The 16626-nt window shown below is 41.6% G+C and overlaps 2 protein-coding genes across 3 annotated transcripts in view; both read right to left on the bottom strand.

Annotated features, from left to right (window-relative positions):
* LOC120043725 (gastrula zinc finger protein XlCGF57.1-like) overlaps positions 1-16626 on the bottom strand; it is a 714153-nt gene that overhangs the window by 691230 nt on the left and 6297 nt on the right. The gene's annotated exons all lie outside the window — the stretch shown is intronic.
* Positions 561-15243, bottom strand: LOC120043731 (zinc finger protein 239-like). Of its 2 annotated transcripts, XM_038988297.1 has the most exons (4): positions 15010-15243; positions 2832-3009; positions 2076-2432; positions 561-1991 (listed from the first exon to the last, which is right to left on the bottom strand). In XM_038988297.1, the coding sequence occupies exons 1-4, from the start codon at positions 15016-15018 to the stop codon at positions 1546-1548; spliced, it is 990 nt and encodes a 329-aa protein (XP_038844225.1). In that variant the 5' UTR covers positions 15019-15243; the 3' UTR covers positions 561-1545. The 2 variants fall into 2 exon arrangements, with proteins under 2 accessions (XP_038844225.1, XP_038844224.1); XM_038988296.1 differs by having other exon boundaries at positions 562-2432.

Raw genomic sequence — 16626 nt, 5'->3', positions numbered from 1 at the left:
TCGATCGTCCAGATAGTTTGAATTGTCTCAGGCACAGCAAAAGTAGCCTATACAATACTAGATGGGTTACAGCAGCGCTATCTGTGGAGCGAACCAGTAAAACCCGATGTCTGTTCAATCCGACGTCTGTTGCGGCCATAAACAATTTACAGCGAAGCAGCCTTGGTGGAAGTTAGGGCATTCATCCTTCCTGCGCTACACGGAGCAGAGCTGTTGCGAAGGAAGGGTCTTCTTCTTTGGTATTATGGCGGTTCGCTAAAAATGGTTATAGGTGCATGCCGCTACCTACTGATTTGTCTGTTTATCAGCCTACTATTCTGTGGTATGAGTTCATTACACTTCGTGAAAAAAATGCCCAACCAACTGACCCTACACCTATTAAAACCTCATTATTCCACTTCTTTGGCCCTCTGATTCTACACCAGGCCAGCAGACTGGGAGGACAGGTTATTATCGTTCAAAACACCTTGTAACTCTGCAGTAAAATATTGTACACGCAAGTTCTCTGCAGCTGGCACCACATCTATCCACTGTGATTTACATTCTATTCCTGCGGTACAGTTGACAACCATGGCCATGAACGCCCAAAAATTTTATCTTACTGAAGCATTTCCTGTCACTCTTTAGTGACCTCGGCCTAATCACAGGGATCCTCTCAGGATCCCTCACCCTGGACCAATCTTCCTCTACTACTCTCTTCACTGCCTCAGCATACAACACCTTCTGCACTACTGTTGTTACCTGATACCAATAACTTATTACATTAAGTGGAAAAGGTTATTACGACAACAATTCAACATTTTATCATATAAACCAACAAAATATTACATTTACCGGTTTTATTACATTATAAATCTAAAAGTTATTACATTAACCGTTGTTACAAGACACAGTATGCATAGTTCTTGCCTTGAACTCATGGAAATAATTAGATTTAGATTTAGGATCATTTTAATCAATACAGATATATAAAATACACAATTTAAGTGATAACTTCTTGTTTAGAAGATAATGGATTGAATGTATTGATCAATTGAATACATTAATATACACCTATTGTTGAAACATTATTCCTCATGACATTTAATAATAATAGTATCATGAGTATATGAAAGAAGATACAATTATCAACATCCCTCCCACACACAAACACACAGGTTCCCTATAACATTTTATGATAACATTTATCCATTTAGATCAATGTGTGATAATACATAGACACAGGGGAGACCTGATCCCAGATCAGAGCTGCATATTATGCTCCAGAGGTTACCATGGTGATCAGACTGAGGCAACTGTTTAAGAATGGGAGATGGATATGACTGTTCACTGGATGTTTTCTACTGATCCTTTATTTAGGGATCTGGAACCGGTTCCAGAAGGGAGGGAGATGAAATACAGCAAGTTTGTGTTTCTGGTGTTTTCTCATTGGCCCTAAATTAACAAAGCTCTTCCCACATAGACAGACATAAGGTTCCTTCTCCAGTGTGTGTTCACTGGTGTGAATAAAGGGTCCATAACTGACTGAAACAATTCCCACACTGATCACAGGAATAAGGCTTCTTTCTCACCAGCGTGTGTTAGCTTGTGTGATTTCAGGGTCCCTGACTGATTAAAGCTCTTCCCACACTGAACACAGATATAAGGCTTCTCTCTAGTGTGTGTTCGCTGGTGTGTAGTCAGGGTGGAACCTGCAGCAAAGCTCTTTCCACACTGACCACAACTATAAGGTTTCTCTCCAGTGTGTGTTCGCTGGTGTGTAGTCAGGGTGGAAGCTAGAGCAAAGCTCTTTCCACACTGACCACAGCTATAAGGTTTCTCTCCTATGTGTATTCGCTGGTGTCTAGTAAGGTTTACTGATACAGCAAAGCTCTTCCCACACTGATCACAACTATAAGGCTTCTCTCCTGTGTGTACACGCTGGTGTGTAGTCAGGTGGCATGACTGATTGAAGCTCTTTCCACACTGATCACAGCTATAAGGCTTCTCTCCTGTGTGTACACGCTGGTGTGTAGTCAGGTGGCATGACTGATTGAAGCTCTTTCCACACTGATCACAGCTATAAGGCTTCTCTCCAGTGTGTACACGCTGGTGTACGGTTAAGGCTCTTGCACTAACAAAGATTTTCCCACAATCAAGACAGAGGTAAGGCTTCTCCCCTGTATGAATTCTTACATTAGATTTGAAGGTGTTAGATGCAGCAAAACTCTTCCCACACTGATCACAGTGAATAATGAAGCCACTCTGGCTTGTGAAACTCTTCCCACAGTCAGAGCAGCAGTGGTGAGGTTTCTTCCCTGTACGTCCCTGCTGGTGTTTCTTGAGATGTTCTGATCTGGAGAGACTCTTCTCTGTCTCGTCAGCAACAGGATGTTGTTGAGGCTCACCAGATGATAAGCCCCTCCCACTGAGAGAACAACGGTGTGTGTCCCCTGTGAAACAAAGACATTGAATAACTAGGTTTTGGAAATACAGGTCCATAATAATGTTATTTTTGTAAAAATGATTTGTTATTTAGCAGACGCTCTTATCCAGAGCGACTTACAGGAGCAATCAGGGTTAAGTACCTTGCTCAAGAGCACAGACAGATGGTTTTACCTTGTTGGCTCAGACTCAAACCAGCAACCTTGCGATTACTGGCCTTAACCACTAGACTACCTGCCTCCCTCTTCAATAAATACACTCTATGGTCAGTTTATTAGTAACACGCTCCTCCGTTCACGAAACTGGATTGACAATTTACTGGCCACTGAGTGTATATTGTTTATCAATCAATTAACAGAAGTTACAGAAGCAGATTGTAGTCTCATCCACCCCCCCATTGTTCTTACTTGATGAAATCAAATCTCCATCTCCCTCCTCGTGTCCTTCTCTCACAGTTCCACTCTGCCCTGGTGTTTTCCTGCAGTCGACCAGCCGCACAGACTCCCTCTTCAGACCCAGCAGTAAGGCGCTACCGGGAGAGTTGTGACCAGGGGACCCCGGCATGGTGGAGGGACTAGCTCTGTCCTGGTGACCACAGGAAGTAAAGTACATAGAATATCATTAGACCAAACATTTGATTACTTTAGCCATGCATTCTTAAAATATCTCCTTTTTCTTGAAGTGTGTAATCGTTCACTACTTTCCACAGATGTACGTTTTTTTTCTAATCACTTTGGCACATTTTTCAAATGGATGTGGTTTAAATCTTTTTCTTTAACTCTTAGTACAAATGCCAAAACTGATAACACTTGTATTGCCCCATTTTATGTTCAGAACCTTTGATTGAACATTCATTTGAGTTGAACACATCTTTCACCCCTGAGTTAGTCTTGGTTAACCCAGAACTAAAGTCTCACGTAATTGGTCAGCCGCCGTTCTGGGTACATTCATGTTAGGAGATATTAGGAGATGCTAGAACGAGGAGCAGAACCAGAATGTGGAGCTCCTCTCGATATGGGCCGAATGTCCCTTCCCCTTCCGAAATGTGAAAGATGATAACACCTGTGAAATACCCAAACACCAGAACTACTGCTGCTAATTATCCCACTTGGAGCATGTTGAGAAAAATGTCAGTCTCATAGTTTCAGTATTCTTATACAGTACATACGTAGAAGTAACCATCAGATATAGGGGTATTGTAACATGTAGTAGAAGCCTACAGTAAAAAGGTATTGGTGTAGCCTGGTGAGATTTCTGCCCCATGCAACATTGCTCAAGATCCACTTTTCTATATGACGTATTACTGTAACAGCATCCTCATCTAAAATCATCAGCTTACAGCGTATCAACAACATCAAATCACATTTTATTTGTCACATACACATGGTTAGCAGATGTTAATGCGAGTGTAGCGAAATGCTTGTGCTTCTAGTTCCGACCACCATGCAGTAATATCTATCAAGTGTGGTAGTTATTGTTACATATAGGGACAGATATAATACTATATAGAGCAAAGACATATGTAAATTAGACCACAAGAGGAGAAGGCGACTCTTGAGTGCATTTGCCATTCTGGAAAGAACAGGAAACCAAAGATTAACAGACATAAGTATATTACTCAAGGCCATAAGTGCTTAGGGTAAGATAGACATATATTATTTTTAGGACACAAAAGGATCCTGCCACCATTATAATTTAATCAAGAGCGGATATAGGCATTATTGGGCATGAACAAGCAGGAAGCCTGAACTGAAAGATAATGGTGGCAGATGACCTGAGGGAAGTAACTTCATTAACATGTGGGATGGACTCATATGCTGTGTGTGTATAAATACAGAGCCAGTGCTCTGGGAAAGTGTGTGTTCCGCGGACCATCTTTGCTTCTGATATACTTGTATTAAAAGCCTATATTGAATTCACAAGTTATTGTAAGTGTTATATTTTGAAACGATTATCCACCACACAAGTAATCTAACAATTTCACAACAACTACCTTATACACACAAGTGTAAAGGAATGAATAAGAATATGTACATGAAAATATATGGATGAGCGATGACCGAACGGCATAGGCAAGATGCAGTAGATGGTACAGTGTACAGTATATACATATGAGATGAGTAATGTAGGGTATGTAAACATTATATAAAAAGTGGCATTGTTTAAAGTGGCTAGTGATACATTTATTACATCCATTTTTTTTATTATTAAAGTGACTAGAGATTTGAGTGGCAGCAGCCACTCAATGTTAGTGATGGCTGTATAACAGTCTGATGGCCTTGAGATAGAAGCTGTTTTTCAGTCTCTCAGTCCCAGCTTTGATGCACCTGTACTGACCTCGCCTTCTGGATGATAGCGGGGTGAACAGGCAGTGGCTCGGGTGGTTGTTGTCCTTGATGATCTTTTTGGCCTTCCTGTGACATCGGGTGGTGTAGGTGTCCTGGAGGGCAGGTAGTTTGCCCCCGGTGATGCGTTGTGCAGACCTCACTACCCTCTGGAGAGCCTTACGGTTGTGGGCGGAGCAGTTGCCGTACCAGACGGTGATACAGCCCGACAGGATGCTCTCGATTGTGCATCTGTAAAAGTTTGTGAGTGTTTTTGGTGACGCTGTTGCGCCTTCTTCACCACGCTGTCTGTGTGGGTGGACCATTTCAGTTAGTCTATGATGTGAATGCCGAGGAACTTAAAACGTTTCACCTTCTCCACTGCTGTCCCGTCGATGTGGATAGGGGGGTGCTCCCCTTGTTGTTTTCTGATCATCTCTTTTATTTTCCTGACACCACACTCCGAGGGCCCTCACCTCCTCCCTGTAGGCCGTCTCGTCGTTGTTGGTAATCAAGCCTACCACTGTAGTGTCGTCTGCAAACCTGATGATTGAGTTGGAGGCGTGCATGGCCACACAGTCATGGGTGAACAGGGAATACAGGAGAGGGCTGAGAACGCACCCTTGTGGGGCCCCAGTGTTGAGGATCAGCGGGGTGGAGATGTTGTTCCCTACCCTCACCACCAGGGGGCGGCCCACCAGGAAGTCCAGGACCCAGTTGCACAGGGCGGGGTCGAGACCCAGGGTCTCGAGCTTAATGGAGGGTACTATGGTGTTAAATGCTGAGCTGTAGTCGATGAACAGCATTCTTACATAGGTTTTCCTCTTGTCCAGAGGGGTTAGGACAGTGTAGAGTGATTGCGATTGCGTCGTCTGTGGACCTATTGGGGCAGTAAGCAAATTGGAGTGGGTCTAAGGTGTCAGGTAGGGTGGACATGATATGATCCTTGGCTAGTGTCTCAAAGCACTTCAAGATGACGGAAGTGAGTGCAACGGGGCGATAGTCATTTAGCTCAGTTACCTTAGCTTTCTTGGGAACAGGAACAGTGGTGGCCCTCTTGAAGCATGTGGGAACAGCAGACTGGGATAAGCATTGATTGAATATGTCCATAAACACGCCAGCCAGCTGGTCTGCGCATGCTCTGAGGACGCGGCTAGGGATGCCGTCTGGGCCGGCAGCCTTGCGAGGGTTAACACGTTTAAATGTTTTACTCACGTTGGCTGCGGTGAAGGAGAGCCCGTAGGTTTTGGTAGCGGGCTGTGTCGGTGGTAATGTATTGTCCTCAAAGCCAGCAAAGAAGTTGTTTACCTTGTCTGCGAGCAAGACATCGTGTTCCGTGATAGGGCTGGTTTTCTTTTTGTAGTCCGTGATTGACTGTAGACCCTGCCACATACCTCTCGTGTCTGAGCTGTTGAATTGCGACTCTACTTTGTCTTTATACTGACGCTTAGCTTGTTTGATTGCCTTGCGGAGGGAATAGCTACACTGTTTGTATTCGGTCATGTTTCCGGTCGCCTTGCCCTTATTGAAAGCAGTGGTTCGCGCTTTCAGTTTTGCGCGAATGCTGCCATCAATCCACAGTTTCTGGTTGGGGAAGGTTTAATTAGTCGCTGTGGGGACCTGCTAATAAACTCGCTCACCGAATCAGCGTAATCATCAATGTTATTGTCCGACGCTATGCGAAACATATCCCAGTCCACGTGATCGAAGCAGTCTTGAAACGTGGAATCAGATTTGTCGGACCAGCGTTGAACAGACCTGAGCACGGGCGTTTCCTGTTTTAGTTTCTGTCTATAGGCTGGGAGCAACAAAATGGAGTCGTGGTCAGATTTTTCATAAGGAGGGCGGGGGAGGGTTTTGTATGCGTCGCGGAAGTTAAGAGTAACAATGATCCAGGATTTTGCCAGCCCGGGTTGCGCATTCGATACGCTGGTCAAATTTAGGGAGCCTTGTTTTCAGATTAGCCTTGTTAAAATCCCCAGCTACAATAAATGCAGCCTCAGGATATGTGGTTTCCAGTTTACATAGAGTCCAATGAGGTTCTTTCAGGGCCGTCGATGTGTCTGCTTGGGGGGGGGGGGGGGGGGGGATATACACGACTGTGATTATAATCAAAGAGAATTATCTTAGTAGATAATGCGGTCGGCATTTGATTGTAAGGAATTCTAGGTCAGGTGAACAAAAGGACACCCCCACCCTTCTTCTTACCAGAGAGACGTTTGTTTCAGTCAGCGCGATGTGTGAAGAAACCAGGTGGCTGTACCGACTCTGATAACGTATCCCGAGTCAGCCATGTTTCCGTGAAACAAAGAACGTTACAATCTCTGATGTCTCTCTGAAAGGCAACCCTTGCTCGGATTTCGTCTACCTTGTTGTCAAGAGACTGGACATTGGCGAGTAGTATACTCGGGAGCGGTGCGCCCGTCTACGGAGCCTGACCAGAAGACCGCTCCGTCTGCCCCTTCTGCGGCGCCGTTGTTTTGGGTCGCCGGCTTGGATCCGATCCATTGTCCTGGGTGGTGGACCAAACAGAGGATCCGCTTCGGGAAAGTCGTATTCCTGGTCGTAATGTTGGTAAGTTGACGTTGCTCTTATATCCAATAGTTCTTCCCGGCTGTATGTAATAAAACTTCAGATTTCCTGAGGTAACAATGTAAGAAATAATACATTAAAAAACAAAATACTGCATAGTTTCCTAAGAACGCGAAGCGAGGCAGCCATCTCTGTCGGCGCCGGAACATTCAGATAATGAGTGGAATAAACTACAATTTACCAGCCAAGTATTTCAGCAGTACATTGTACACTACACCATCATTTGAAATGGTATCACAAAGTGACCCACTTTGCCCTACTGGCTAAAGAAGGATGATGTAGTATTTACAGCCATATCCATAAATTATTTGGTTTTACCTTAACCCTAAATTAAATGAATGTCAATTTATACAGTTTTCAAACTGTATGTAAACTCGACACTATACAATTTTGGTTTTGTAATTCAGTTTCTAGCAATTTGATTAAAAGATAGTTAAATGAATTGTTAACAAATGACAGGAAAATATTTTCAAAAGTAATCAATATGTTTTATACCAGTCATTTCCTTTCAAATCAGTGAATGGAAGTGAAAAAGTGCACACTTTAGGAGGATGGAAAGACAATTAGGGATTCGGTAACATAGTATCTAGGTAGAAGTGGAGCTAGTGTAATCAATCTGAAATGGCTAGCTAGTTAGCGGTGGTGCGTGCTAATAGCGTTTCAATCAGTGACGTCACTCGCTCTGAGACCTTGAAGTAGTGGTTCCCCTTGCTCTGCAAGAGCCGCGGCTTTTGTGGAGCGATGGGTAACGACGCTTCGTGGGAGGCAGTTGATGTGTGCAGAGGGTCCCTGGTTCGAGGCGAGGGACGGACAAAAGTTATACTGTTACACTAGCGTGAGGACCATGTGTGCCAGAAAACAAAATCAATACATGTAAGCCTACCAAAAAAACATTATGTAACACGATAAAGAAATTGCTCCACCATTTCCTGGTTGCTACATTTTTTATAGTTCACCTAATTTCAGTTTGTGACAAAACAAGCAAGTATAGTGTATAGAATCATTGCAGCATCTAAACTGCTTTTAAATATACACTGCTCAAAAAATAAAGGGAACACTAAAATAACACATCCTAGATCTGAATGAATTAAATATTCTTATTAAATACTTTTTTCTTTACATTGTTGAATGTGCTGACAACAAAATCACACAAAAATGATCAATGATAATCAAATTTATCAACCCATGGAGGTCTGGATTTGGAGTCACACTCAAAATTAAAGTGGAAAACCACACTACAGGCTGATCCAACTTTGATGTAATGTCCTTAAAACAAGTCAAAATGAGGCTCAGTAGTGTGTGTGGCCTCCACGTGCCTGTATGACCTCCCTACAACGCCTGGGCATGCTCCTGATGAGGTGGCGGATGGTCTCCTGAGGGATCTCCTCCCAGACCTGGACTAAAGCATCCGCCAACTCCTGGACAGTCTGTGTTGCAACGTGGCGTTGGTGGATGGAGCGAGACATGATGTCCCAGATGTGCTCAATTGGATTCAGGTCTGGGGAACTGGCGGGCCAGTCCATAGCATCAATGCCTTCCTCTTGCAGGAACTGCTGACACACTCCAGCCACATGAGGTCTAGCATTGTCTTGCATTAGGAGGAACCCAGGGCCAACCGCACCAGCATATGGTCTCACAAGGGGTCTGAGGATCTCATCTCGGTACCTAATGGCAGTCAGGCTACCTCTGGCGAGCACATGGAGGGCTGTGCGGCCCCCCAAAGAAATGCCACCCCACACCATGACTGACCCACCTCCAAATCGGTCATGCTGGAGGATGTTGCAGGCAGCAGAACGTTCTCCACGGCGTCTCCAGACTCTGTCACGTCTGTCACATGTGCTCAGTGTGAACCTGCTTTCATCTGTGAAGAGCACAGGGCGCCAGTGGCGAATTTGCCAATCTTGGTGTTCTCTGGCAAATGCCAAACGTCCTGCACGGTGTTGGGCTGTAAGCACAACTCTCACCTGTGGACGTCGGGCCCTCATGGAGTCTGTTTCTGACCGTTTGAGCAGACACATGCACATTTGTGGCCTCCTGGAGGTCATTTTGCAGGGCTCTGGCAGTGCTCCTCCTGCTCCTCCTTGCACAAAGGCGGAGGTAGCGGTCCTGCTGCTGGGTTGTTGCCCTCCTATGGCCTCCTCCACGTCTCCTGATGTACTGGCCTGTCTCCTGGTAGCGCCTCCATGCTCTGGACACTACGCTGACAGACACAGCAAACCTTCTTGCCACAGCTCGCATTGATGTGCCATCCTGGATGAGCTGCACTACCTGAGCCACTTGTGTGGGTTGTAGACTCCGTCTCATGCTACCACTAGAGTGAAAGCACCGCCAGCAATCAAAGTAACCAAAACATCAGCCAGGAAGCATAGGAACTGAGAAGTGGTCTGTGGTCACCACCTGCAGAACCACTCCTTTATTGGGGGTGTCTTGCTAATTGCCTATAATTTCCACCTGTTTTCTATTCCATTTGCACAACAGCATGTGAAATGTATTGTCAATCAGTGTTGCTTCCTAAGTGGACAGTTTGATTTCACAGAAGTGTGATTGACTTGGAGTTACATTGTGTTGTTTAAGTGTTCCCTTTATTTTTTTGAGCAGTGTATTTTCCATAACCCAAAATATTGTATTTTCAGCTGTTCGAAGCTTGTGTACAAAACCAAAAGTAAAAAGAATACAAATCAGTTTGCCACACATGAAATCAATCAATAATTTCTTAATTTCATCACACAGACGAGTCATTCATGCTTTGAAATGCAATCAAGCATTTTAGTTTTAAAACAAAGTAATAAAGGGAGCTTTGTATAATTAGCCTAAACAATAACTAAACGGCAATTTACTAACTGTTTTTAGTCTTTGCTGTAATAAAAGCTTAATATATTGTTCTTTAGAATAGACTCTGGTACACTTATAGCTGATTTTAGTTGACTTTATTCAAAGACATAGGGTGTGTCTATATATGGGAAAAATACACGTTGACATTTCAACCAATCGATTGGTCGAAAAAACAGACTACTCTCGGTCGACCAAGATATTTTTAGCCAGGGACTTACATAACTCCAAATACAGGTGTGCCAAGCTTGTAGTGTCATACCCAAGACTCAACGCTGTAATCGCTGCCAAAGGTGCTTCAAAGTACTGAGTAAAGGGTCAGAATACTAAATAAAGTATATTTATTTTTTATACATTTGCAAAAATGTCAAAAACCTGTTTTCACTTGGTCATTATGGGGTATAGTGTGTTGATTGATGAGTCAATAAACATTAAATTAATTTTAGAATAAGGCTGTAACGTAACAAAATGTGGGAAAAAAGTGAAGGGGGTCGGAATACTTTACAAATGCACTGTAGCTACCATAAAGTGACCATTTGATTGAAAAAACATCGTATTGACTAAGTTTGTAGCTCCAACAGATTCTCACTTCCACGTGCACATTGTCGTCCATTAGCAACCAACGATGAGCTCCTTTTTTGTAGCATTTCTGACATATTTTCAGCCGGATCTCCGAGTTATATTCAAACGGGTCAGTAACTCTGTTGCTCTGGAACAATACAGTTACTATTAGCTAAAATTAGCTTATTTGCCCAAAGTCCAGCAGCTAGCCTCTGTAGCTAGCTAGGTAACACCAGTCAGCTGAAAGCTAGCTAGCTAATGAACGGGCAAAGAAAGGTAGCTAGCTATATTTGTTTATGGGAGGTTTGATACACATATAACAAAGCCATTCGGCAGGTAAAGCCAGGCAACAACAGCTGACCTAGACACATAAGGAAGCTAATGATAGCTAATTCACTTCCAAATGTCAGTCCTAAATTTTTCCACAAAACATAGCTAGCTAGCTAACTACATCAGTTCAAAACCAACACCAAACGTTGGGCAAATTGCCACGCTGCTAGCTTATGCAATGCAATTGCAATTGGCTTTTGCAACACTAGCTAGTTCTATAGTCCAAGCTATGGTAAGAGCTAGGCATTTGACAGGCTTCATTCTTTTTACAGCTCCGATCTGGATGGGGGACTAGTCCATGTGTAGGATATTTGTCAACAACTCTGCAGTGCACGCTGTTCCAGCTGTGTGGTGCTTGGTTTGGGGAACGGGGCTAATGCCCCCGAAACCACCGAGGTAAAGTTGGTTTTATATTCGGACTTCGACGGACATTCGACAGACATTCGACAAAAGTCATTTGAATTCACCATTTGTCACAGAAACATCAAACTATGTATGATGTATTCTATAAATGTCTAACATACGTTTACAACATTGGTTTTGAGGAAAAAGTCAAGGTTTGATAGAAATACATAATAAATAAAATGCCATTTAAAGCGGTATAAATTAATAACGTTTTCACTGATTATGACAGAATCATCAAACTAGGTATGATTTATTCTATAAATGTCTAGTATACTTTTACAACCTTTGTTTGGAGGAAACATGCCAGTTTTGATTTGATAGAGGGCATGTAGTCTGTCTATATTTATATATTACCATGGGTATTGAAAGATACTAGAGGGTGGATAACAAAAAATCCACTACTATAAGAAGTGGACAGTACATGTTTTGTTGTTGGGCTAAATGTTTACATTATGATTTGTCTCTGAACTGTATGTGAACCCCTCTGCAATCTACTGGCACTAATCATTAAAACCTAGGACTTCAACCAGGCATAAAAATGTGGTCCTCTTTTTTTTCTTCCAGTCTTCAATATGAAGCAAGACTGCTCAATGTGTGCTTTGCATCATCCAGAGAAAACTGAAGGTCATCTGACCAACTGGGTTTGTCTTTGTGTAATATAACAGTAGGCTCATGTAGTTTCATCCTTCAAGACATTTAGAAGTATGAAACTTTGTCTTGAAACTTTATTGTAATGTTTGATATTACAAAATTAAAGTGTGATACTTTTTTTCCCAAAATGTCTGCCTTTATGACTATACGATTTATATTGCCTGAATACTCAACGATGATTAACTTCTGTCAGGGTTGTGGTCAAATGCATGTCATTTAAAGTCAATTTAGCAATTGAACAAAAATCCAATTCAATTTAAAAATGTTCCTGATTGCAAAAGCATGTAACATAATTTGGGTATTCCAGAACTGTAATTTACATGTAAATAAACATAACCCTGTTTTATGTTTTTAATACTGCAGATAGAATGCTCTGTGTGCCAGAGATGGTACCATTCAGCTTGTCTGGGGATGACAAAGAAGGACTTCAACAAAGCCAAAATAGAAAATGATTGGAAGGGGCCTCTTTGCTGTTAAATTAGAGACATATAAATACATAACTGTTGTGCCTTTTAACTACTTTAAAATGTGGAACTGTTGCACTAAAAATGCAAACTGTCACGTTCTGACCATAGTTCTTGTGTGTTTACCTTGTTTTAGTGTTGGTCAGGACGTGAGCTGGGTGGGCATTCTATGTTTTGTGTTTCTATGTGGGGATTGTCGTTTGGCCTGATATGGTTCTCAATCAGAGGCAGGTGTTTGTCATTGTCTCTGATTGGGAACCATATTAAGGTAGCCTGTTTTGTGTTGGGATTTTGTGGGTGGTTGTCTTCTGTCTTTGTGTTCTCTGCACCAGATAGGACTGTTTCGGTTTTGCCACGTTTGTTATTTTGTAGTTTGTATTCGTGTTCTTCGTTGTCGTCTTCAATAAATAGAAGAATGTATTCTAACCACACTGCGTCTTGGTCCGATCCCTGCTACACCTCCTCTTCAGACGAAGAGGAGGAAGGCAACCGTTACACAAACATTGATTTGGCATACAATTTAAGATTGTAAACATTGTCTGACTTCATATAGAACAAATTGCACTTGAAATTAACATTTCTTTAAAGTTATTGCAAATAAATGCATATTTTTCACTTTTTTCTCCGACAATCACTGAATTAGTTATTGAATTCTTCATCTTTAATATATATATATTTGAGATTTTATGTATTTCTATCAAATCAAAAGTGGAATTATTCCTCAAAACAAAGGTTGTAAAAGTATGCTTGACATTTATAGAATAAATCATATCTAGTTTGATGATTCTGTGACAAACGGTGAATAAGTTATTGATTTATACCGCTTTAAAATGGCTTTTGGCGAATGTCTGTTGAATGCCCAAATATAAAACCAACTTTAGCTCGGTCCCGAAACCCTGATTATATAAATCTATAGGATGCACAACTGCAACACTTTAGGCTAGAGGCCAGCTGTAATAGGGACAAGGAAGATAAGCCTCTATTGTACATGGGGATTTCTTTGTTTAGTATCAATGGCTGAGTTATATGACCTTAAGGTACACAACCTTTAATTCAATGACAACCATTTTCCTTAGCTTTCAATGGGAAGTGAGACCGTCACAATTAATTGAGCTATTCACCTAGTGAAAGCTGGAGACAATTACCTTTGACTATCCATGGTCAATTCTAAACATACTTCAACAGTTAGTTCAAAACTGATTTTAGCTATTAGAGTGCAACAGCCAACAGACTGTATATTCTCATTTTAATCTGACGTCTAGAATTTGTAACAGAAATTCTGAATCCAGATGTCTTTGTTCCAATGTTTTTTCAAGTTCAAATGTAACAAACGATATATCAAAACTATTTTATTTTAGACATATATGATATTGGGATTACTCTGAATATCACACATGGACATTTCCTATGGCCGGATATGGAATCATTCAATATCCTGAGGTATGTGACACCCTATTTTCTCTCTTCATGTTGATCAATACTGACTGTATACATTGCATATCTGTGTTTCCTCAGCACATTCAAGACATGAAGCTTCTCTTGTTTGAGGTCCATATATTAATCTTGATATGCTGAAAATAAGGAGAATTTCTGAGTTTTCAGCAAAGGCTCAATAATTAGACAAATATGAAATTCATTATTTTATTCAAATAATTTCTGGATTCCCTCCTGATATCATACATGGTATGGCCAGATATTGACTCATTATATATCATGAGATGGGCCTATGAGGACATCTTATTTTCTCAATATGATGACAAATACTGACAGTAGGCCTACATGGTATATTTTCTCAGCACATACAATGCATATGCTCTTGACTGAGGTCTACATCAGGATCTTGATATGCTAAATAAGGACCATTTCTGATGCTTATTTGCGCTGAGAACACGCTCAATAATTTGACTAATATTAACTCCATACCATTCTTCGACACTAGCTATAATTGTTGTATTACCTCTGCTTAAAGACCCGGGAAAACACAAGCTAAAAGCACCATAACTGGTAGCCTGGCAACAATAATCACCTATTTTCAACTGCCTTTTTAATTTGGGCGCCACAAATTAGTGTGTAAACGGTGTGTGTGGTCAAACTGACACCTCAAAGAAGTTAACCGGTGCCTTCAAAGCCTCTCAATGGCCAATATATAGCATCAGCAATCCAGGGTTTATATACATCACTGGTGTTGCCGATGCCTAATTATTTCTCCCTGGTTCTGACTTGACCTGCTGCTGGTTGCGCATTGCCTTGTATCATCAATCTGTGTGCGATGAGCTAGTAGGCTACTTGGCTGAAATTACCACCATGGTTTCTTTTGTCCTGCTGTTCAAATCGAACTCATGGATGTGGAAGATCACACGTGAAAACTGGATCTAGACATTTTATACACCACAATAGGTATACTTTTAATAAAAGTCAACCAAACTTACCCGATCCATCGTGGAAGCTGACGTTACTGTAATCTTTAAAAAAATAAAAATAAATAAACCACGCTAAATGTGTACGCTACCGTTACTTTCTTTGTCACAACGTTCAGATAAAGAAAAGCTCGACCACAACTTTATAAATATCAAAACTCCATTTTAGTTGTGACAAATGAGCGTCTCATGTAGACTAATTTTATACTAGAAACATCCTGCAAAAGCCTGTGAAATGTATTTGGATTGAGGATGGTAACAAAGTACTTCCTGTTGATGCTTTTCAGCTTCTTCTGTGGTGTTTAAGAGGTGCCGCCACCTACTGTACAATGTAGGTGCCGCCACCACCTACATCAACATCTCTCTTCAAGTGGGTGAGGCGGTTTAGGGAGTCATTATGCTAGAAAATACTTTTGTATTATATCATGAATCTATTTAAACTGTACATTACATGTTTCACTGTTTTAGAATCATCCTGAATGATAGTAAATGCATTATGTCCACGTGTGGTTGTATTGTTTTTATATTTGCAAATAAAATCTAAAATCACAAATCTAAGGTATTTATAGAAACAACAAAAACATCTTGGTTAGAGAAATTCTTTGCTATTGTCTTTCCAATTAGCTCATGGCTAGATGCCTTTATAGGGCGTGTAGCGGTTCTCTGAAAGGAAGACGCAAAAGCGTCCCGCCATGGGCTTAAAGCGGTCTTAGGGGTGCAGACTAAGAAACTTCTATTCGATCAAATAAACCTCACATAGCAAATAAGCCATTCGTTTTTTGATTGACCAAATTCAACACATTTTCATTGACCTCCACACAAAAACTCCTTGCCTGGTGGAGCGAAAAAACGTCACCTGCTGGAAGGCGACAGATTTTCCCTCGAGTTGGGCCTCTCTCTTTGCCTCTTCTCTGACTCATGAGCGTCCACATATTTTTTATTGGCTGAGGCCCAGTAAGTGTCCTCGTAAATAAATACCGATTAGCGCTGCGCCATCCTTGCGGTGAAACAGTAAAGTCCGATGTATGTTCAATCTGACATCTGCAGTGGCCATACAGCATTTACGGCGATGCAACCTTGGCAGAAGTCAGGACATTCATACTTGCTGCGCTTCACGGAGCAGAGCTGTTGTGAAGGAAGGGGTCTTCTTCTTCTTTGGTATTATGACGGTCTGCAAACAATTGTTATAGATGCACGACTCCAAATGATTTGCCTATTTATCAGCCTACTATTCCGTAATGAATAGAAATAATGATAACAGGGCAGAAATTCCTTACACTTTCTGTATATGTTCATACAAGTGACCACAGGAAACTTCTTTGATCAGAGGTTAGTTTGTTTAATAAGGTTTGCAACCCGGAGTTTACACTTACAGCAATTTACAAACAAGACACTCAGTTGTCAAGATGGTGTTTTCTCTTTGTATCCCATACTATGGTTCACCCCGCCCAGGGAGACATACCTGCTGCTCGTTATCCCACTTGGAGCATGTTGAGAAAAATGTCAGTCTCATAGTTTCAGTATTCTTATACAGTACATACATAGAAGAAACCATCAGATATAGGGGTATTGTAACATGTAGTAGAAACCTACAGTAAAAAGGTATTGGTGTAGCCTGGTGAGATTTCT

Source organism: Salvelinus namaycush, chromosome 3 (assembly GCF_016432855.1).
Source record: "Salvelinus namaycush isolate Seneca chromosome 3, SaNama_1.0, whole genome shotgun sequence".
In the NCBI taxonomy this organism is placed as follows: Eukaryota; Metazoa; Chordata; class Actinopteri; order Salmoniformes; family Salmonidae; genus Salvelinus; species Salvelinus namaycush.
Note: the sequence above shows the minus strand (reverse complement) of the source record. Positions and strands in the feature narration are given on the sequence as shown.